Here is a 22980-nt window from a genome sequence, read left to right as displayed (position 1 = left end):
TTTGGAGCTGGATTGGAAATTTTGCTCTGGGGAGTTGGTGTCTTCAAATGGCCCAGAGTCCCCATGGGCCCCTCAGGAAATTGGCCGTCTGATGGCTCCTGGCCGGCGGTGCTGGCTGCTCTGGGTGGGATCCCGTCTTTGTGTCCAGGTCTTTGCTTCTTTGCCTTATGAGTGGAGCGTGGTGTGGGTTTTTGCCTTTTGGATTTTATTCCTTTAGAGCACTTAAGAGTTATCCTTCCTCCCCTCTCCTTCCTGCGTAAAAGATGTTTTCTCCATTAAGCTCCCATTTGCTGCTTCCGCCCCGGCTTACCGTCGAGTGCTCGGAGCCGAGCTCCAGACTCGCTTAGCTCACATTGGAACAGATTAAAAGCTGCCGTTAGCACAGCAAATGGGGGTAGTTAATTAACTAAGAATGTGACACCCTGAGGCCACAGCATTGACATTTATAGTTTTTAAGTAACAGGCAACAAATGAGTATCCTTAATTGTCAGCTCATTAAATATCAAACGGTGTAATAGCGAAAAGCTTGGAATTGTTTCCTGAAGAACAGCTTCTGAAGCCATTGACTAGCTTTGTAAGTTGCCTTATCTGTGTTCTCTTAGTGTGGGCCCTGATTCGAAGCTCCAAAATCACCCTGTCACACCAAGCTAGGTCCTCCTGGGTTCTCTGTGTGTATTCCTGGCTTAATCATGCAGTCATTCATTCATTCAGACAGAAAACTAATGTTTATCAAGGGCTGACTATGTGCCAGGCCCCGGACTGTGGGGGGAGCGTTGTGGGATAGGAAGTAGAGGGCTGCCCTGGTCTCTTTGCATTCAGTCTCTCCTCATCTGGTCCAACCTGAGCACTTCTCAGAGACAGAGTCACTGGGTCGCCCAGTTCCCACTAAGACCATCAGCAGAATACATTCCTTTTGTAGCATAGCTCTCACCTTGTTTATTAGGGCTGGGATCTTCTCAGGAACAGTGACATAACCATCTCTGAGTGTGAAATAGCTGTTTCAGTATGTGTCAGATGCTGGGCAAAGCACTTGATATATGTCATCTCACATAGTCCCCACACCTATCCTTCCCAGGAAGTTTCATTCAGATACTATATAGCTTGGAGAAATGAGGCTCAGGAAGGTTTAGAAGCTTGCCCAAGGTCACACAGCTGGAAAGTGGGAAATTTGAACATACGTCTATGCAACTCCAAAGCCCATTCTGTTAACCATTCTTCTATTTCGGGTAAGCCCCAGGCCAGCCCACAGAAGCCTATATCTAGGATGGCAAAATCTCAGGCAGCAGCTCTGATGGATCAGTCTTCTGTGTCTGCCTGAAGCCCGGGGAGAGTGTGGTGACAAGTGACCAGTCTGCTGTGTGTGTGGGAGGGGGGGAATGACAGCACATGCCGAGTGTGACATTGAGATCTATTTCATCCATGTTGCAGCTGAAATTGTATGTGTATTAGCTTTCAATTGCTGCTGCAATGAATTACCACAGATTTAGTGGTTTAAAACAGCACTACTTTAATCTTTATAAGATTAATAATTTAATTAATCAATTGACTAATTAATTTAATCTTTAATCTTTATAAGATTTATTTTATAGTTCTTAAAGTCAGAATTCCAAAATGAGTCTTATGGGGCTAAATTCAAGGTATTGGCAGGGCTGGCTCCTTCTGGAGGCTCTAGGGGAGAATCCATTCCTTGCCTCTTTCAGCATCTAGAGGCCACCTACATTCCTTGGCTTATTAGCCTCTTCTTCCTCCATCTCCAAACCCAGTAGCATAACATCTTTAAATCAATGTTTGTCTGTCTCTCTCTGCCTTCTGCTTCCATTGTCACATCTCCCTGCCTGACTCTGACCCTTCTGTCTCCATCTCATAAGGACCCGTGTGATTACATTGGGCTCACCTGGATAATCTAGACTACTCTCTCCCTATCTCAGGATCCTTAAACTTAATCACATCTGTGTAGTCTATTTCGCTATGAAAATATCATTCACATGTTCTGGGGATTACGATGTGGACATGTTGAGGGGGCTGTTATTCTGTCTACTACCAAGTATAAAGAAAACAGTAGTGCTCTGTGAGCTAGCCTGGGCACACTGTTTCCCAGGTGGTTTTTGAGGGCTCTGGAGCAGCTGAAGCATTATTTGGGTGTGAGCCGAGGACAGCCCGGTGGAACATCTGTCTGATGCATGTGCTGAGAAGCCATGCACTCTGCGCCCCGAGAGTGAAGCTCTTTACAGTGTACACAAGAGCTGGTGCCTGCAATGGTATCTCTTGCTTCTGAGTTCCATGACCAGCTTGGATGGTCACAGGGTCTTTTGGTCTCTGATTTTCTGTGGAATTAGAATTACCATTTTGTATCTACATCAGCAGAAGTGCTATGCCAGTCAAAGCGTGGGGACAGATTTACTGTGCTCCCATCAAGTGAGTATGCAGGCAGACTGATGTGTCAGGAACACAGTGTGATGGTGCTACACTAAGGCAGTAAGCCCATGGGGTGGGGCAGCAGGATGTGGTGATGGGAAGGGCATTCTGGGAATATGGAAGTGCTGGAGAACACGTGCTGAGCTGTGGTGCCTGGAGGGGTTTTGAAGGTGGGGAGGGGAGTGGCTGAGAAGGTAGGTGGAGCTGCCACGTCAGGAACAGTCTGGGAGGGACAGGGAGCCAGTAGTGGGCTTGGTGCAGAAGAGTGGGGGCAGATTTGCACATTAGGAGATCGCCTTGGTGGCCAAGGCCCTTTGAGGTCAGGACCCGCGTCTAGTTCATGGCCCAGTGCCCAGCCCTGTGGGGCCTGGGTCAAGGCGGAATGCTCAGTGGGTAGTGAGTGGATGCTGCATGCAAACCTCACTGTCCTTTAGAGCCAGCTCACTGGGTCTCCCTCAGAACAGCTCCAGACACATCACAGAGACCTAACTTGGAGGGATTTAGGTTCTTGCTTGCATGATATAGCACATCTCACACTGTCTTGGGCTCCTTTCCACAATGCATTGCTCATTGCAAGTGCCCAATAAATACCTGTTAATACATGATGCAATAGAAATATAGGGAACGTAAGAATAAAATGAAAAGCCAATGAAGTCCTACAAGTAGGGTGATGGGTCTCCAGAGTCCTACGCACCTCAGAGCATGCATTTCCTTTTTGATAAATGCTTCCTCTACATGGCTTCACGTGGTCCTCCTCAAACACCCTTCCCAGAGGAAAGTAGTGCAAATTATCTTTTTAAGCGATTGAGGAGACTCGGACCCAGTGGAGTGAAGTGGTTTGCCCGTGGTCCAGCTGGAGGATGGAAGCATTAAGGTACTTACCTTGGCCCCTAGATTGTGTTTTTGTTTCCCTCCTGTGACACTCCCTTTTCCTCTCCATTCCAGCCCAGTTATCCTTCCCTCTTTTAAGCTTCTGGTACATGTCATCCTTACCCTTGGTTCATCCTTACTGAGGTGCTGCCTCTGGCAGTTCGTATACTGTATGCTTATTTATGGCTGGCTCTTGCACCCCGGCTCCGTAGACCTTGTGTGCCATCTACACTGAGAGTCCTGGGAGGGCCGGGGTGTGATTTGAGATTTGTCTGTATGTCCTGCATGTGATCCACATACCCAGTTACTCTTTGAAAGAATGAGCTACTTCGCTCCTGAAGGCAGGGACAGTGGCTGTTTTGTTCACCACTGTACCTGGCATAATGTTTGGCTTATAATAGGTGATGAGTGAATTTATCTCTGGGGTTTGTAAGGGAGGAGAAGGGTGTGACTTGGGTGTCTTGGGCGTTACTGAAGGGTTGTGGGGGGACTTGCACTGTCTCCTGCCTGGTCTCCTGTCTGGTCATGTTACTCTGGTCCTGGACATCTGGAAGTTCAGCCTCCTTTGGTTGCACAGACTGTGGCCTCGTCCCTAAGGAGTTATGAAGATGTTTAGGATTTTAATAAGGTAACAACACTTTCCAAAGTGTTTCAGTTCAGGTGAGGAATTCTGGAATCTTGTGTACTTGGGGAAGGGAGGATGGAAGGAGGAGAGCTGGAGGAAGAAGGTGAACCAGGAAGAAGGGGAGCCCCAGTGGATCATGGGCTGGTGCACCATGTTGATTTAGATTTTCTGTTACTGCTTATTCTTCACTTCAATAAGAATGGGGTGTGTGTGTGTGTGAGTGCGTGCATTTGTGTGTCTCCCCGTCTCTTTCTGCACAGCTGTGCTTTCCCAAGGTCCATGTTTATCTGAGCTCAGGGATACAGTTTCAGTGGGTGTGCCTGGCTTCAGGCTAAGCAGCATGAACATGCCTGTAGCATATGGATGTGCTGGGGTTGTGGCCTGAGACCCTGGGCTACGTCAGAAGTGATCTGCAGACTGTGTCTCAGTGTAACAATTGCCCATTAAATACCAGGCCGCCAGCATATGGTTTTCCCCAACATCCCCCTTGTTGAGTGGAAACTTTAGCTGTGTGGTTAGAATATTTTCCCATCATTTAGTATTTCAGAATTAACGTATTCTGGAGAATTCTGCAATTAATGCTGAATGGCACATTTGCAGATTATTACAGAAACAGTTAAACCGGAGTCTGTAGATCTATAGCTGCTCTTTCCCATGATGGACAAGTGGTGGGTTAGGAAAAGGCGGGGCCGACGGGAGGGTTCCGGGCCTCCCTCTGTGGATGCTGTAATTAAAGTGGGAAGTCTGGCGGAGTTGTTATCCCTGCTATTAAGAGTGCAGCTGGTTAACGGCCATATCACCAAGAGTTAGAGTTAGACCTTTTAAAGTCTTTTTTCTTTTTCTTTTATGACCCACCCTATATATTCCAAGCATAGGTATAGATGCAGTGAAGAATTTTCTCATTAAAAGTAATGGCTTATTGCCACACTCATTCCCAGTCTTGGAATGAGAAACGTGTTTCCTTAGACTTGAGGAATTGCCTATCTGTTGTGGCTTAATAGAGCTTTTGGGCGAGAGTGTCTGGTAGGCGAATTTTATAACCAATCAGTGCTCAAAGCGGATCCAACTGGAAGGGCTCCAGCTGGCAGCTCATGGTCTCTCTCCCAATTTTACTGTTAATGAATTATTCTTTAACCCCCAAACACAGAACAGCCTGCTCCTGTTGTCTTAGAGGAAGTGAGTGCTCATGATCCCCGTAGCCTGGCAGTTAGGAATCTCCTAGGCTGGAGGGAGTTGGCAGGTGGAGGGGCGCAGGGGGCAGGGGTGAGCAGGGAGCTCATGGAGAGAGCATGGACGTTGCTCAGTGACTGGCATGACCCTGGGGCTATGCAATCATATGTGTGTTGACTCCATGGGGATCTGTGCTGCAAAAGCAAATTGGCTTTACTCCTCATCATGTTTTCTTGTTTTCTCACAGGGCGTGGGGCCGGCCAGCAGGAACAGCGGGCTGCACAACATCACCTTCAGATATGACAGTAAGTAACTGGCTTGACCGCTGAAGAATGGAGCCCTTCCAGAGATCTAAAGCTTGCACAGTCGTGCTTAATCAGGGACACTGTAGGTCCTGGGGTGGAGGAATTTTCTGAACCTGCTCAAGTTTGTCAGCAGAGCTAAAGCTCAGTCTCAATTAAGCCACTCAAGTATTTGGGAGCTTGAAGAGATCAAATGTCCTCCATACTGTTCAGAAAAGTTGTATGTGGAGACCTCCCCTAATTTCCTTAGGACATAGCCGTGTCCTTAAGAACAAACACCGATAGATGCCTGTAGGGCCCAGCAGGGGACAGATGAGCGAAGTGCCCAAGTGCAGGATGCTAGGGAATGGTTGAGACTGTGCAAACTGGATAACCTATGTCTGGTCTGGAAGGAGCACTGGCTTCTCCATTCCAACTCATTGTGGCCTTGAGGAATTCCCCCTGAACAGAGCCAGATGAAATTTCCCAGAAGAGTGGGAAATTTGCATTTTTTGCTATGAACATTTTTTAATATTGGCCTTTATTTAAAAATTTTCACAATCGCAGAGTGGGCCAAGTGAATCTGTATCCCAGATTGGCCCAGGAGTCTCCAGTTGGCCGTCTCTGACTTTGGCCTGGGTTCCAACCCTGGTTCCCTACCTATCAGCTGTGAACGGTGGCAAGTGACTTGACTTCTCCAAGCCTTGGTTTACTCACCATGTAAAATAAAGATTAGTTTCTTCCTCAGCATCATTTTGAGGTTTAAATCAGGTAATGCTTATAACTGCTCAACTTGGGAGCTGGCCTGTGGTGTGCACTCGGTAATTGATATCTGTTAATATTAGAAGTCATTCCAACTGGAGCTGGAATACAAGCCCTTTTTGGCCTTTCTCTCAAGGCTGTATGGCTTTTCTGGCTGAATTGTTTTCTAAGGGCAGGTGGGGGTGATTTTTCTGATTAAGCATGTAGAACCCCATCTAAGCATCTACTTTCATGCCTAAGAAGGTAATTACGTAGAATTGTGAGCATTTTAACCTTATGAGCCATAATTTGTAAGTAAAATATTGATGAGAAGGAGCTTGACTCATATTTAGTGACTCCTGACATTCAACTCATCTCTTGGAGAGGGTATGAGTCCTTGTGAGTAAGGGGTGTTGGTCACATTGAGGTGTCTGGAACGATCCCTACTGAAGCAGGGTTTTTGAGGTTGTGTACACAATCTAACAATTTTAAGATACAAATATGTGTGTAAAATTCACACCCACAGTTGCTGATGTGGGTACTTGAAGTTAGCCCATGAGGACTTAGATCTGGAACTCAGATATGTCACGTTAGTGGTGTGTGCATGTTCTGGGTAAATGCTGTGATGTTAATGAAAGATTTGCGAGTCCATGATACTTAATTCAGCTAAGTAAAGACATGTGTAAGGGATCTTTCTTTGAGTTAGAAAGTTAATTTCTAATATATGTTCTTGGTCCTGGCAGGTCTTGTATTACATTCAAGAGTTCAAAATTTTCCGGTCAGCTGCAAACAAGTATTTGCATCTCTAATTTAATATGGGATTTTGTGAAAGAGGATCTATACCTGTAAAACTTAAAAGTATCTTACTGTTTTCTTCATGAGACTAGATATTTGGCCCACATGCCAATGCCTGTCTCTTAGTCATTATTTTCTTTCTAATTCTTCAGCATTTAATTAGAATTTAATTCACAACTCAAATTGGCTCCTGAGACATCTGAAGCTCGGTTGCATTTTGGCAAAATGTCATTTGGGCACAATTTTTTTGTAACCAGAATCCAAAAGCTTGGCATTGCTAATAATTGGATCCAGGCTGTATAAAAAACTTCCTCATTGTTTTCCATTGAAAAAGATATTTCTCTCTTCCACAAGGAAGTTCCTGTTACTGGCTCGTTGACTGGTTACTAGTTCTGTTTGAAATAGCTAAGAATCAATTACCAAGTTTTCACCAAAAATATTAAACTACAAAATCTTATTTTTCTGTTCCTTTGCCATTTAATGTTACAAAGAAAGAAAATGTCTTGCCGTTAAGTTAAAACCGGATTTCGCAGGTCTTCTTGCTTCCTTTCAGGTTGTATTTCTCGTTTCTTCTTCAGGCTCTGAGGGGGTAATGCCTGAGTAGATTGTAATACATTTTCTCAATTCTTAGACTTTATATTTGCATAATTGTATTTACAGACACCCAGAGAGTGCTAATTTTGGCATTAGGAATAAACAAAGAGAAAAAGCATGATTTGCCCTTGTTCCTGCGTCTTTTCCTAAAGCTGGTTAATTCAAAGGTTTCTCTTTCATTAGAGACCTCAATAAAGGAAAATATTTGAACTTCACGGGTATGATGGAATCTTGTCTTTTTTCTATTGGGAAGCTGGTCTCAGCTAGGATTTTTGCAGACTGAATTCTCTGATTCAGAACTATTTTGGTAATGAGCTCTGTGCTGAGGACAGAGTGGCCGGAGCCCTGCGAGAGCACCTGAGGCTGCTTTCTGTCCCGCCTCTGGGCTGGTCAGTGGGCGAATTCTAAGCCACCCGGCTCATCCCTCCAGCTGCAGCTTCCTCATTTGTTCAATGTGGGTGTTAAACCAGATGTTTAAAAAAATTTTTTTTCCTATTCTAAAATTCCCTTCACCCAGAGAACACATGTTGAATGCTTTGCAAGTGAATTTTCATCAGAAGTAGAATTCAATTTTATTAATTATTAACATCTTTTCAAAGGAAGTAATATTGAAGTGTAGAGGTGGCTGTTTTTGAAGCAGATGGAGTTGACAAAGGGGAGTCGGCCTAATGGAGTTGGGCAAGAAAGCAGGACACAAAGGAGTGTGGAGGATGAAGTTTTAAAACAGGGGTGCATTTCAGTGCCTGTGCGCTATAGTTTAATAAGGAATTTAAAAAGGAGCACGTTAAGAGGCTTGGAAGGGTATCCGTTAGATGTTAGCAGTTACTTCTTTGTCGTCGGAGGTTATGGATGACTTGTACATTTTTCTTATATTCTTTTGTGATTTGCAAATATCTAGTGAACGCTTTTAGTCATAAAAATGGGAAATGTGTGGTACAGTTTACAGGGGAAAAAATGCAGAAGACTCACTAAGCTGCTTAGAAAACACCCCTGAATGCTTCATCTCAAAGAAAAACACTCTGGGCCGGCCCCGTGGCTCAGCGGTTAAGTGCCCTCGCTCTGCTACTGGTGGCCCGTGTTCGGATCCCGGGCGTGCACCGACGCACTGCTTTCTCCACGCACCGCTTCTCCACGCACCACTTCTCTGGCCATGCTGAGGCCGTGTCCCACACAGCAACTAGAAGGATGTGCAACTATGACATACAACTATCTACTGGGGCTTTGGGGGAAAAAAAAATAGGAGAAGGATTGGCAATAGATGTTAGCTCAGAGCTGGTCTTCCTCAGCAAAAAGAGGAGGATTAGCACGGATGTTAGCTCAGGGCTGATCTTCCTCACAAAAAAAGAAAAACAAAAACAAAACAACAACAAAACAAACAACAACAACAAAAAGAAAAACACCCTGACTTCAGATGGGTGGTGGTGGGATTTGGGCATTTGATGGAAATGAAGAGTTTTTGCAGCAGATACTCAAGAGGGTTTTCAAGTTTAATCATTGAGAAAGAAATGGAGATGAAGCAGCATAAGAAATATGAGTTGGTCTCTGCCAGGGATGGCTGGTGGTTCTCCCTGCACAAGTGGCCGGAACGGCCCGCGGCCATTCTCTGAAGTCCCAGCCCGAGTCTGGCTGGAAGCTTTTGGCAGCCTTTTAGGATCTTGCAGACTTTAAAGGTGTATTTAGCAATACCAGCTGCTCGTATGGTCGTGGCTGCGTTGACAGGTGGCGGTGAGTAACACCCTCAGACAAAATCAAAGAATCTGTGGTGTTCATTTTTTGAGCAATGCGGGACACTCTGGATTTGGTGGGTGTTGTGGGTGTCTTTGATGACACATCGTGTTTGGAACAAAAGTCTTACCTTTGATGATGCTAGTTAACCTTGAAGGTGCTTTGCTTATCACTGAGTCGGTTAGTACCTTTTGCAGGTACCAACTAGATTGTCTTAACGATCTTGCTGTGAGTCACTCCCCAGTGCGTTCACATCCCCATATTAGTTCCTTTTCCCCAGTCACCTTGCCCTGTAGGTTTCTTCTAAAAACAAATAGATCCCAGATTATTTAGCCATTGCCTTGTTTCAAATCATTCTCTAATGCTGAAAAATGATTGAATTGATGTAAGTAATTATTGATGTAGGTAAAATGTTGTAATAGAAAAAAAGTTAATGCCAGATACACAAACTCCAGACTGTATATGATCCTCCTAATGCTGTCCTGGAATTTCACTCAAGGGGTGGGTGGTAATGGTGATGCTATAAATAAATTCCACTGCAGCATCTTAATAGTTCTCCAGTCAACCTTTGATGTCATATTTGGGCTTTTGAGGCAAAAGTCTTTAAAGAGAATGGATTTGGCCACCTCCAGATGTGCTCTGTGTAATTTGAGAAGATGAACTTGAAAATAAAAAATAAAAATTTAGGGCCGGCCCAGTGGCTTAGCGGTTAAGTGCGTGTGCTCCGCTGCTGGCGGCCCAGGTTGGGATCCTGGGCGCGCACCAACGCACCGCTTCTCCGGCCATGCTGAGTCCGCGTCCCACATACAGCAACTAGAAGGATGTGCAGCTATGACATACAACTATCTACTGGGGCTTTGGGGGGAAAAAATAAACAAATAAAATCTTTAAAAAATAAATAAATAAATAAAATAATAATAAAAATTTAAACTTAACTGTTCTTGTTCTCCCAACTCTCTAGACTGCACCACTTACTTGAATCTGGTGGGGAAGCACGTAATTGCTGACGCCCAGAACATCACTATCAGTCAATATGCTTGCCACGACCAAGTGGCAGTCACCATTCTTTGGTCCCCAGGGGCCCTTGGTAAGTGGTCAAAGTGGAGTCCACCAGGGTGGCCTGGGTGGGCAGTGCCCAGTGCAAAGGTCCCAAATGTGATGGCTTCCAGGGGCCAGGCAGGGCTTGACAAGAGCATAGCTTAGCTTGGCTTGGGCACAGACACACTTCCTACTTTGTTGCATACACTTGCTGGGCATGCGCATGGCCTGATGCTGTGCCCCATGACTCATCTTTTGTTCCCTTGGCTGCTATTGAGAAAGGTGTGGATTTGAAAACTAATAGTGTGTGAGTGATAAATGGTACTGAGGCCTTGGCTTCCGTGTCTCAGCGGTAGTAGGGGGATGAGTACCCCTCCAAGGGTGTAATGGCTTCGGCATCCAGCATTAGAGGTCTCTGTGGCCACAGAGATTTGCAGGCCCCACCATTGACACATTTTGTGAGTTTTCGGAAAAATCCCAGTTTTCATGAGAAACCATGAAATCAGTAATTTTAGAATGTTGGCAACTAATTGAATTTTTATTTAAACTATGTGGGCTGGAAAAACCAAACTAAAACAAAGACGGAGAAAAAAGCAAACCCACATTTGGCCAGATTCAGGTTAGGGCTGAAACTGCTTGTCCTCTTTAATGAATTGATGATACACAGGAGAGGGTAGGATAGTTGAGTGTGGGACATGAGGAGGGCCATTTGTTCAGATGGGCCTGGGTTTGAATCCAGAATCTATCTTTCCCATGAGGCATTTAAACCTCACTGAGCCCCAGCTTCCCCGTCTATAAAGTGCGGCATCTTGGTTCTCAAATGCCAAAACAATGCCTCTTGGTTTGTTGTAAGAATTAGAGACACACACAGTACATTTCTAGAGAGAGCTCTTAAAAACAGTGGCTATTATTACCATCATTAGAACCTGGTCCTCAGGCCGGCTCCTTTGACATTGCCACCCAGTCTTAGAATTTTTTAAAAATCTGGCCAAGGGAAAAGTAAAATAAAGTCTGAATTTCTTAATCTAAATGGGATAAATCTTGGAAGAATCAGATTGCAGGAGAAGTGAGTGCAGAGAGAGGGAAGATGGATCAGACCCACGAGCCTAACTCACTTATCCATGTAAATACTGCTGGGTCTGAACCCAGTGGCTTTTCCAAAAATAACATTATCTTAACATTTAAAGATAAAAACATTCTCTGTGGATGAAAGGGAAGTAGTTATTCCACATAAGGCTAAATGGTTAAGGGATTGGCCTTAACAGGCTCCCTCTTTAGAATGCAAGTAGATGTGAGCTGGTGGTAGGAGAACTAACTCATGGGACAGTGAGGGCAGAAGGTTGTGCCGTTCCTGCATGATTATTTCTGGGTGGGGATGGCTGGACAGGTTCTATCAGTTTCTGTGAGGTTCCATCAAGGAAACTGCTTGGGAGACAGAAAAGCATATGGGTTAAGAGCACTCTGGGTTTGAATCCCACCTCTGCCATTTAATTCCACTGTGACCCTGGGCAAGTCTTTTAGTGTCTTTACACCTCAGTTTCCTCATCTGTGAAATGGGGATTAATTCCTTCCTCCTATGGATGTTAGGCAGATTTAATGAGTTAAATGATAGGAAGGAGTAAATAGGTTCCTTTACGGGAAGCTGCCCTATAAAATTGCTAAACATTATATAACTGCAAGGTATTAATGGTATTGTGATACAGGTGTTATTATGATATAAGAGTTACATTTACTGCCACTACCTCCAACCCCAGACTTGGTAGTGGTTTCAGGCAGGTTTTAAAAAGAACTAGAACCACCCTCTCCTACCTCAGCTGATAAATTTTTATGTAATTGTGAGATGTATAGTCTTTAATCATATTAATCACTTGGCTTTTGTTAAACAGCAGTGCTGGGAACATTGCATAAATTAAATCTTAGTATAAATAATAAGGATTTGTTCAAAAATCTTTTTTTTTTTTTTAATCTCAAAAGGCAAGTTCCTGTGAGATCTACTAAATAGTTGCTGGTCAGAGACCTTGGATCTTGTCAGCACGTCTGAATCTCTGGCTGTGGGTCAGCTGGCTCTCACCCCCACAGGAAGCTTTGTACTTGAAATACAGCGTGGCAGAGTCGGTATCTGCATACTCTGTACTCTGACCCCTAACACGTGAAGCTCTAATTGTAGCTCCGTTGCCCTACTCACCATAAAATACGTGTTCTTCATCAAATAATTATAGGATTGGAGAACCTATTCAAAAGAGAAAAAGATTTCCCTGGTCTTTGCCATCAATAATTTTCCCACCTGGTTAATTGCATCTTGTGTAATTACTTTTGCCCTGGGAGGGGAAGGGTTGAAAATGTCTCCTTGTCTAGTGTTCAGAAAGAATGTGAAATCGATATCACGCCAGTTGAGGCTGGCTCTGGGGATCTCCAGCTGCAGTTGGACCATTCCAGTCTCCATGGGATACAGGGCCCCGGTATTGGCTCTTGTGGCCATCAGAGCTTAATCCTTTTGAAAGCATCTAGTCGGAGGTGCAGCGGGGGAGGCTCAGGTGGCGGGAGGCTGGGCTGGCGCCTTTCAGCAGCACCGTGGGCGTCTTGGGGCCTCCGAGTGCTGTATGAAGAGCACACACTGGGCAGCTCTTGGGTGTCTGCCTTTCAGGCATGATTAGAGCAAGAACCGCTTTGTAAATCACATAGGCATTCTCCTAAGATGTTTAATCTCAAGCCTAGGAACCCCTTGGGTGCAGACACACTCTTTGTTGGGAATTTTGTACGTTGCTCAGTGAAAGATGTCAGCAAATATAGGAATAAAACTTAAAGTGTAGATATGGTTTGGGGGCAGTCTCTAGTCAGCATTGGGAATTATTGTCAGCTGAATACACCCTGTTTAATGATCTAGAAATTATGTATTCCACTACAGACACTGATGATCAATTGTGACTTGAGTCTAAATATTTGAACCCTAATGTCACAGAAGCAATGGGTATTTGTGAAATGGCTGGCTGGATTAGAGATTAATTAATTAGTAATTGTGGGACAGAGAAAATCACCTGACCTGTACCAGAGGAATGCAGGGTGTGCTTTTTTCCTTTCACTAAACTCAGATATTCTGGTCAGAGTAAGAATTCCTTTAACTCTGTTGTGTAGGTGGAGAGGACGGTAATCTTGGAGGAAGGAAAGTGTGTTCAAAAGTAATTAGGTCTGCTTTTAATAAAAGCATTCTGCTTTGCTTAGGCATCGAATTCCTAAAGGGATTTCGGGTAATACTGGAGGAGCTGAAGTCAGAGGGCAGACAGTGCCAACAACTGATTCTAAAGGACCCGAAGCAGCTCAACAGTAGCTTCAAAAGAACTGTAAGTCACACGCGGGAGTGTGCTCCTGAAGACACACCGTTGTTCCGGGGGTCTGAATGGTCTATTGAAAGGCTGTGAAACTGGAGAAGGAGGGGCTGTGGGGTCCACTCCGCCTGCCAAGGTGAGCGAGAAGGGCTCAGCAACACTGCGAGCCTGCTCCCAGCTCCCAGAGAAGCTCTCCAGCACCTCTCGCTGGTAAACACACCTCTCAGGTTACACGTCCTGGAAGGTGGCTTTGTGCTCTCAAGAATGTATGTGGGCTCAGCCCACCAACTTTGAGATTCACTGTTAAGAAGCCATGGCTTCCTTGCCAAAGAACAGACAGCATGGTCGATCTTCATTTCAGTTAGGGATCCAAACCTGAACTTGGTCCAGAAAATAGACTTCACTTCCTCCTCCCCCAGGGCACGTCCCCCAGCTTGGGAACTGTGTCTGGGTGACTCTCAGCTCTGGAACTGTATCTGTGACTGGAGCTCTTGCGTGTAGGTGGAGGGCTGGGTAATTTCTCCATGACGTCACGTGTGTTTTTGTTCCCTTTTAGGGAATGGAATCTCAGCCTTTCCTGAATATGAAATTTGAAACGGATTACTTTGTAAAGATTGTCCCTTTTCCTTCCGTTAAAAATGAAAGCAATTATCACCCTTTCTTCTTCAGAACCCGCGGTGAGTATGGTCTTTCTTACCTGGTTCCCCTGAGGAGACTTCTCCTGCTTTTAATGACTTTTTTGCAGAGATGTGTTCAAGATCACACCAAATACTGGTATGAAACCAGCATGATGAGGAGAAAAGCATCCAGAAAAGCAATTTTTAGAATTAAGATTTGGCCCAGGTGGTGTTCATCTAACCAGAGACATCCATTTCTGGCTTGTTCTAGAGTAGACATCATGATTGATTTTTTTTTTTTTTTTGCTGAGGAAGATTTGCCCTGAGCTAACATCTGTGCCAATCCTCCTCTATTTTGTATGTGGGTCATCGCAACAGCATGGCTGACAAGTGGTATAGGTCCGCGCCCAGGATCCAAACCCATGAACTCGGGCCGCTGAAGCGGAGTGTGCCGAACTTAACCACTATGCCATGGGGCCAGCCCAGATTTTTTTTTTTTTTGAAGGTGCTGTAAGACAGCTGTGTATTAAAACCATTTGATTAAAAAAAAAAACAGCAATAAAAAGTATAAGTTGATTTTGGAGGATGAAATGATTCTGTCTTCATCCAGTCATCAAGAGGGTGGCCTCTGTGAATGAGCCTGTCATTTTCAGGATTCAATTAAGAAAATTAGGCAGTATCCCTGAGATTCCCTCTTTCTAGAAAGTTTACTTACTTATTTAACATCTATGTGCCAGGCCCTGTTCTAATGCTTTCTAAATATTAACTCAGTTTACCCCCATAACAACCCTACAAAGAATTTAATCTTACCATCCCTGCTTATTAGATGTGGAATCACACACAGAGAGGTTAAAGAGCCTGCTGGGAGCTGGGATTTGAACTGCAGAAGTCTGACTCTGGAGTCCACACTCTCAAACCACCAACTATACTGGGTTTCCTTTTCCATCTGGCTCTCCTTTTCCATCTATTCTGCACACAGTGTGGTGTGTCCTTCATCAACCTGAATCGCTACTTTCAAATTTGGTGCCCAGGGACCCTGAAACCTGCAGTGGTACCCTCCTGCCTTCCTGGTCAGTCTTTCTATCTGGCATTATAGGCCTTGGATGGTCAGCTGTCAGTCCAATCCCACATCCCTCCTATGTGGTCTGGTGCCATCCTCAACCTCTATGATGGTTTTGTTCTCAACTCCAGCCCATATTAATGTTTCTCTTTGCAGAATTCTTACTCTGGTTGTTTTCTTTTTGTCTTTCTTTTCTTTTCTTTTTTAAACTGCAGTTTTCTATGCAGCAAAATTATTTTATCACAATTGGTCTCATTTTCTTAATTAAAATAAGATGCCATAGGGCAAAGACCGTGTGCATTTTATATCTCTTGATGCCTTACACATAACAACCAGATAGAGGGTTCAAAGAATGTGTTTAAGAAAAGCTTGCCTAAATCAAAACTAGCATAATTTAAGATTAATTTTTCCCATCGGAATCCATGTGTTTATCTGGGGATGAGGCAGAGGCAGGAGATGCGTGTAGCACCATTTCGGCGCACTGTGCCCTTGGTGCTGCCTTTCCTTTTCTTGGCATTGTATGGACATTTTCCAGAGGGTTCTCCCTGGGTTAGCAGCATGGCATATTGGACTCGCTGTTTGGCCTCTCTCATTGTGTTTTTATCACATGTAAATCCCGTTGCAAAGCTCCTGGCTTTGGTGCCTGGTTTTCAGCTCTGGTGCTACTACTTACTAGAGGCCTGGATGTCATTTTCAGATTCCATTAAAAGAATTTTAAATTAGAATGCTAGTGAAGGTTAAAATAACCCGAGACAGTTACCAGGGTCACTCTGAAGTTCTCTTGTGCCTAAACACCCCCAAAATGGGGCAGGGGCTGGCATTATTTCTGTTTACAGCTAAAACAGAGCCTTCATGAGGCACTAGTAGCATGAACACAGTCCTGCTGCCCTTGGCTGCCAGCCTTGAAACTTGACAAGCTTTTAAAATCTGACTTTACACTGTTTCCATTTATTTGGCATAAAGTGGACTACATTAGTATTTTTATATTGGACAATATAAATTTTCATAAGATACAACTGCGCTGTACTGAAAATCATTGTTGAATTGATGTATTTTATACTCTTCCTAGCAGCACCCAGTGCCGTATTTATATTTTATTGAATTATTGAACGAGGAAAATGTCAAACTGTCCTAAAACTAAAAATATACATCTTTCTTAATAGCCTGTGACCTGTTGTTACAGCCGGACAACCTGGCCTGTAAACCCTGTAAGTATAGCTGTTCTTGTCTGTCAAGACCGAGTGTGGCCACCCTGGTGGTGTCGGGGCGGCCTCGGGGTGCTCACTCCAGTCCTCCCTCCTCCCAGTCTGGAAGCCTCGGAACCTGAACATCACCCAGCATGGTTCGGACGTGCAGGTGTCCTTCGACCACGCGCCACACACCTTTGGCTTCCGTTTCTTCTATCTTCATTACAAGCTCAAGCACGAAGGACCCTTCAAGCGAAAGACCTGTAAACAGGTGAGTGGCTAAGTGTACATAAAGGAACGCTACACGTTTTAAAGTGACCCCTGGGCCCCTGGAATTGGGATGGCTCAACGTGAACGTTAGGCTTTGTTGACTCAGCGGTTGTTAGATATTCCAGAATGTTATCTCTGGGTATGTCTCAGGGCCATCATACTGTCATCCTCACTTCACAGGTATCTATGCCCCAGCTGTCCTGTGGTGATATATAGCCTGGTAAATCTATTACCAAGAAATCAAAATAATTAAGTATTTCTAGTGTATTCTTCTATATTTTAAACATAAGTCAGGTGCTCACTGTGTGCTGGTCACCAAGCTTTAGGCTCATTGAATCCTAACAACCCTGTGACACAGAGGCTGCTGTCATCTCCACTTTACAGATGGGGAACTTGAGGCTCAGGAAGGTCACTGGCTTGCTCAAAGTCATGCAGTCAGTAAGCAGAAAAACCACATCTGGGAGCCAAGCCACTAGCATTTCAGTGGCTACTGATTTTATACATAGGTCAAGGTTAAGTAGAAACTCAGTAATAAGTTCTTAAACTGGAAGTGGTCAGAGGGAGTGGGAACCGTTTTGTGAAAGTTCACAGGACTGCTAGATCGCTCCACACGAGCACCAAGAGGGTTTTGGTTGTGGTAACAGAACTGAGTGCCCTTGAGTGCCCTAGACATTCTCCTGTTGGGGGGAGGGTTTGCTTTCCTGCTGACTCTTATCTCTGTCATTGAGCTTCTTAGACCTTCTGCTCAAGTTAAAATTATGGCAAATAAAATATGCACAGACATGAAGTGGTAAATTTCTTTCCCCACCCTTTTATTAAGTAAAGGGTATTCTAATTAGTTTCTTTGTCTTCAAATCAAATATTCCTGCTGAGGGCACCACCAGCTAAGCACAGAATGTGACAGGGGTCCCAGGCTCTTCGGGGCCTTTTATCAAAGTGAAGTTCAGATAACACATGGCACATAAACACAGCTGCTTTCTGACCTACTCAACATCTTCTGAAAACATGATGGAGACTGGTGGCAAGTCTCCTTCAGCTCTGGGGGAAAAGAGGGGTCTTCATGACTTGTACCCAAGAAGTAAGATTTAAAACAAATGAGTTGTTTGTTTCTTTGCAGGAGCAAAATACAGAGACAACCAGCTGCCTCCTTCAAAATGTTTCTCCAGGGGATTATATAATTGAGGTACGTATAACTCAAGAAAGCCCTATTATTGATTCTACAGAACGAAAACGAATCCAGTTCATGTAGAATTCCAACTGTTTAAAATACTAAAATTTCAAGACATTGAAGGTGTGCACAGTTATATTTTTACATGGTCCTTAAAATGCTTTTAAAAATTGTATATAATTGATCTTTGATTTTTTTCTGTTAAATATTTCAAATAAATATTTTTATGTAACCATATATAGTCATGTTTTGCATAACGACGTTTTGGTCAACGACAGACTGCATATACATCGGTGGTCCCGTAAGATTAGTACCATATAGCCTAGGAATGTAGTAGGCCATACCATTTAGGTATGTGTGAGTACACTCTGTCATGTCCGCACAATGACGAAATCACCTAATGATGCCTTTCTCAGAATGTATCCCTGTCGTTAAGTGACACATGACTGAAGTCTGTGTAACCATGATTTAAAATTTCTATGTAGTATTCCTTCATACTGCAAAGTTATATTTTTAAAATTTTGGCATTAAAGTTTTGTTTTAGTAATAAAACAGCAAAACACAAGTTATACCTTTTGTTACATCTGCCTTTATTTCTCTAGGTTTCTACTGGCATTCTTCTGTATGAATATACATGAGTTCTAAATACTACTTAAAAGAGCATGTAAATTATATATTTTTTTCTCTTCTTCTTTTAGTTTACTTTTCCAGTATCAAAAATATTACAGAAATAGGAGTAAAAGAAAAATAGAAAGGGAAATTAAAAATTTGTCCATAGCCCCACTATTCAGACAACCAACATGTCCTAACATTTTGGTAGAAACACCTAGTTTCTTGCATTACTCAGTAGTAGTATGTGGTTTTGAACTGACACACCCTCTTAAAACATTAATGGAGGCTCAGTAAAATCAGTGGTAAGATGCCATTTTAATTGAAAATTGTTAGAGTGGAACTCACTAGCTGAATTCATCAGTGAATAAACAACCTTTTGATTCATGAAAGGAAAGGTGGTGAAATTGAGAGTTTTAAGTTGGTAAAGCAGAAATGTATCTGACTATTACTGTCTAGTCTCGGCTCATAAATGATCGCAAGCAGCAGCAGCTCTTCTTTCCCTCGCCCAATTCTCCTCCCCAGCCCGACCCCCAATGTCCACAGATGGAAAAATGAATGAAATCTGTTGAGATGCTATCACTTAAAAAAAATAATACATCATCCACCTGTTTTTCAGCTGGTGGATGACACTAATACAACAAGAAAAGTGATGCATTATGCCTTAAAGCCAGGTAAGAATTTTTTTTTGTTTGAAACATTAGCTCTGAACTATGGTAGACCAAGGTATTTGATACTGTCTGTACTTCATGGTCTACAAAAGCAAAATACAACAGAACTTGAGCTCCTCTCTCTCAAATGATGTTCCATCAAATCTGACTTTCCTTCCACCGTAATGTTGACGCCTGGAAGATCAAAGCCAGTGCGGTGTGTGACTCTGGGACTAAATAATAGTCAGTTGTCCTTGGAAGAAAAGTGGTGGGAGGGGAGGTTTCCTTAGGCAAAATTCTAGCTCAAAGGTATTTATTGTCTCAGCAGACTCTGACTGTTGAATTGTTTTCTACAACCCTTTAAAACGAATGCTTTTATAATCACCAAAGCAGTTCTAGAGAAAGGTGGTCAAGGGGTTCTTAGAACCTGTTATGCAGTTTGTGTTTAAAAGAAAAACAGTATTTCTCTTTGAACCTGTTATGCTGCTTAAGTGTAAAAGCCTTCCCTTTGAAATTTCCCAGTGCATTCCCCGTGGGCTGGGCCCATCAGAGCTGTGGCCATCACTGTGCCGCTGGTCGTCATATCAGCATTCGCAACGCTCTTCACTGTGATGTGCCGCAAGAAGCAACAAGGTATCTCTTGTGTGGTGTGTTCCCCACAGCAGGCAGGACTGGGGGGCGCTGCCAACAGGTGGACACTGGGAGTGCTTGGTCCCTCCAGGCAGTTCATCTGAGAAGCCACCTAGCTCCTGTAGTCAGTTCCCTGCCTACCATAGTTCCCAGAATTAAAATACTTGACTCTTAACCTCAGGAGCCACTAAAAGGACAGGCATAATTCTGTTCTCAAACTCAGGATGGTGAATTCAAGAGCATAATGGAAGTCTAAAGGTATGAGTAAGGATATAGGTAGGGCTTGATCACTTATAAAAGTTAATGTCAGGAGGGAACCTTCTGGGGAGCTGAAAATGTGCCATATCTTGATCTGAGTGGTGGTTACACAGGTGGGTACTTAGATAAAAATGTATTGAGATGTACTCTTAAGATTTATGCACTTTACCTTTGTAAGTTATAACTCAATACATTTTTTGTTTTTTAAAAAAAGGTCAGTTCTGCCAATGCTTAGTTCATCTAGTAGGTGCACTTGGTTGCGAGAGCTGGTTCTTGCGCTCTCTGCTGACGAGGGTGGTTTCTGCAGTGTTCTTGGCTTGCTAAGAGGTCCATTTCAGGTGAAGGATAAGTTTTGGCCACTTGTTGCTCTACTGGAGAAATGAGCTGTCCCAATCCCGGCGGTAGCCCAAGGGGCTGGTGGAGTTGTGGAACTGGGACTGCTCTAGGTGGAGATGTCACCTGTTGTTTCTTGAAGAGAGCATTAGGTCCCAGGTCTTGGGGAACAGGACACAACATTGCTCGAAGGCGTCAACCCTATCTTCTTTTCCAATTTAGAAAATATATATTCACATTTAGATGAAGAGAGTTCTGAGTCCTCCACCTACACCGCAGCACTCCCCAGAGAGAGGCTCCGGCCACGGCCGAAGGTCTTCCTCTGCTATTCCAGTAAAGATGGCCAGAATCACATGAATGTCATCCAGTGTTTTGCCTACTTTCTCCAGGACTTCTGCGGCTGTGAGGTGAGGAATTTAAAGTCTCCTCTCTTACCCTGGGTGAGACACGTGCTCTGTACTCTCTCCTCGCTACCTTCTCCCTGCTTCCAGGCCTCCTGCTGTGACACGGGCCCTCAACTAGGACCTAGCTTCCTAATTGGGGTCAGCCTTGGAGTCTTCTTTCAGTCTGCCCTGCCCATCACGAGCTAAATGTTTCCTAACACTTAGTTCTAACTCTGACACACTTCTGCTCAAAAGCCTTAAGTAGCACCCAAGTGGCAGGAAGTTTTATAAGCGTTTAAAAGACCATGCAGTTGCATGGGGTAAATGGCAGCTGCCCTGGGAGCATGTGATGGGGTAGGGGGAGATGGTCACTCAAGACATTCTGGCAAGCACTGGAGGGTCAAAGAGAGAATGGGAAGTAAAGCAGTGGTTTAGACAATTCTTTGGGGGAGCTTTGCTAAGAAGGGAAAACAATAATGAGTCAAGTGCTCAAACTGTCTGCTCTGGTTTCTTGCCTGTTCTCCTGAATTAGCTATTAATATGTAGCTTTTCTGTAATGTCAGTGTTAACTTCAGGGTGAAGTTTGAAGCTGTCATGGAAGGCTTACTCTTGTTTCTTACAAATGCAAGAATTGTACAGTATCATGTAATTGAAAGTTATTTGTGCTTTGAAACTGGCGGCTGATGGGGTCCTCAGCGTCTCTCCATGTGGTGAGGCTGCCCCCTAGTGTCAGTAAGATACTTACAGGGCTGGCTAGGTTTCCCAACACATGCATGAATGTCCAGAGCCTGCTGACGCAAGCTGCACACTCTAGCTAGGGGCACTGTCTTCAGATACAGACAACCCATTTGCTCTGCTTTGTAAGTAGCCTCGGGGGAAAAAAGCCTTCCAATTATGAGTATAATACTTACTGTAGAAAATTGGGAAACTAGAAAAGGATGACAAATAAAAAAAGGCCTGTAATCTTGACCTGGAGAAAAGAATAACCACAGTCAGTATTTGATGTATTTCTTTCCAGTCTTTTTCTGCATAGATGAACTCATACACATAGTTTTGTATTTTGGGTAGATTGGATGATTTTTTTCTGTCTCTTCATTTAATAGCTTTTTACACTATTGGCAGTTCTATGTACACTGCAATTTTAAATAGCCACATGATCCATAATATTGATTCACCATAATTGAGTTATTTCAAATTGTTAAACAGCTCAGTAGTTCAATTTTGCCTCATTTCTGATGATTTTCCAAAGATGTGTAGAAATGGAATTGCTGGGTCAAAGATAGGAACATTTTTTAAATGCTTGGTATGTACTCCCAGTTAGCTTTTAGAATATATAATGTTAGCAAGAATTAAGGAAAATGTAAGACAATTTATGATTGTTTTCAGCAAGTGGGTGGATGTTGGGGGTTTTCTTCCCTTTGGTAACACCTTAGAGCAGAAGAGAAGACAAAGTCATTTCAGAACCCCCTTCCGCATAAAAGACTGTAGCTGCCACATTCAGGCATAGCCATTGGGAATTCGTTTCTGAACTACAGAAGTAAAGAGACCGATACAATTTCCAGGAGACATTTTCAGTAAAATCAGATGAAAATGGTCTGAGAAGGGGAAGGGAGCCATGCATGCCTTGTTTTTTTCTTTTGTCATTGCCCACGCCCCCTTGGGGTTAAAGGCCTTGTAGGGGCGTAGCCCTGTAGACCACTGTGAAGTCATGGTGGGAGGTACCAGTCACTCCCAAGTGAGTTAACAGAATGGCTGTGTCACTGCAGTTCACTACTCTCCTCTCCAGCTGTTGACCAACTGGTAAAGAGTATGGGTGACACTGGGGCTATGAGAGTGGCCAGGAAAGTCTTCTTTGTCAGTCACACTTATTTGGATGTGAGTCATCCAGCATTTTGGGCAACTCTAGCATCCAGACCTAAGCCCCATTTCTCAGCCCACTTTGGGGTCCCTCACCCACATCTTTCTGTCATTGCCTTCCAGCTTTCCCTCCAGGATCTGCCCCTCCATCCAGGCAGCCTCACTCATCAGATACACAAACCCCAGTGCCTCCATTTTCCGTGCTCACTACTGCACTCTAAGTCCCTTAAGGGCCTTATGTGTGATATGTGACAGGCAGGTTGCTAGAAGCTCTGTACTTCTATCTCTTCAGTTGTAGGGCGGGAGTGGTCATGATCCCATATTATGCTAAAATGAGGCCAAGATGCAGTGGGCCTGCTGTGTGACCATCACCTACAGTAT

The 22980-nt window shown here is 43.9% G+C and overlaps 1 protein-coding gene across 2 annotated transcripts in view; it reads left to right on the top strand.

The window, feature by feature from the left end:
• IL17RD (interleukin 17 receptor D) overlaps positions 1 to 22980 on the top strand; it is a 65193-nt gene that overhangs the window by 34120 nt on the left and 8093 nt on the right. Inside the window, exons 2-11 of one of the 2 annotated variants that reach the window (XM_087431207.1) lie at positions 5328 to 5385; positions 10178 to 10303; positions 13474 to 13592; positions 14134 to 14254; positions 16418 to 16462; positions 16561 to 16712; positions 17829 to 17894; positions 19108 to 19162; positions 19661 to 19771; positions 20603 to 20766. In XM_087431207.1, the coding sequence (XP_087287333.1) occupies positions 5328 to 5385; positions 10178 to 10303; positions 13474 to 13592; positions 14134 to 14254; positions 16418 to 16462; positions 16561 to 16712; positions 17829 to 17894; positions 19108 to 19162; positions 19661 to 19771; positions 20603 to 20766 (1017 nt within the window). Of the gene's footprint in view, positions 1 to 5327; positions 5386 to 10177; positions 10304 to 13473; positions 13593 to 14133; positions 14255 to 16417; positions 16463 to 16560; positions 16713 to 17828; positions 17895 to 19107; positions 19163 to 19660; positions 19772 to 20581; positions 20767 to 22980 lie in introns of both variants that reach the window. The other variant, XM_004419844.3, reaches the window with a different exon arrangement.

The sequence above is a fragment of the Ceratotherium simum genome, chromosome 5, assembly GCF_057802395.1.
Source record: "Ceratotherium simum simum isolate JZ-2026a chromosome 5, ASM5780239v1, whole genome shotgun sequence".
Lineage (NCBI taxonomy): Eukaryota > Metazoa > Chordata > Mammalia > Perissodactyla > Rhinocerotidae > Ceratotherium > Ceratotherium simum.
The sequence above is the reverse complement of the archived record's forward strand: the minus strand, read 5'-3'. Positions and strand labels throughout refer to the sequence as shown.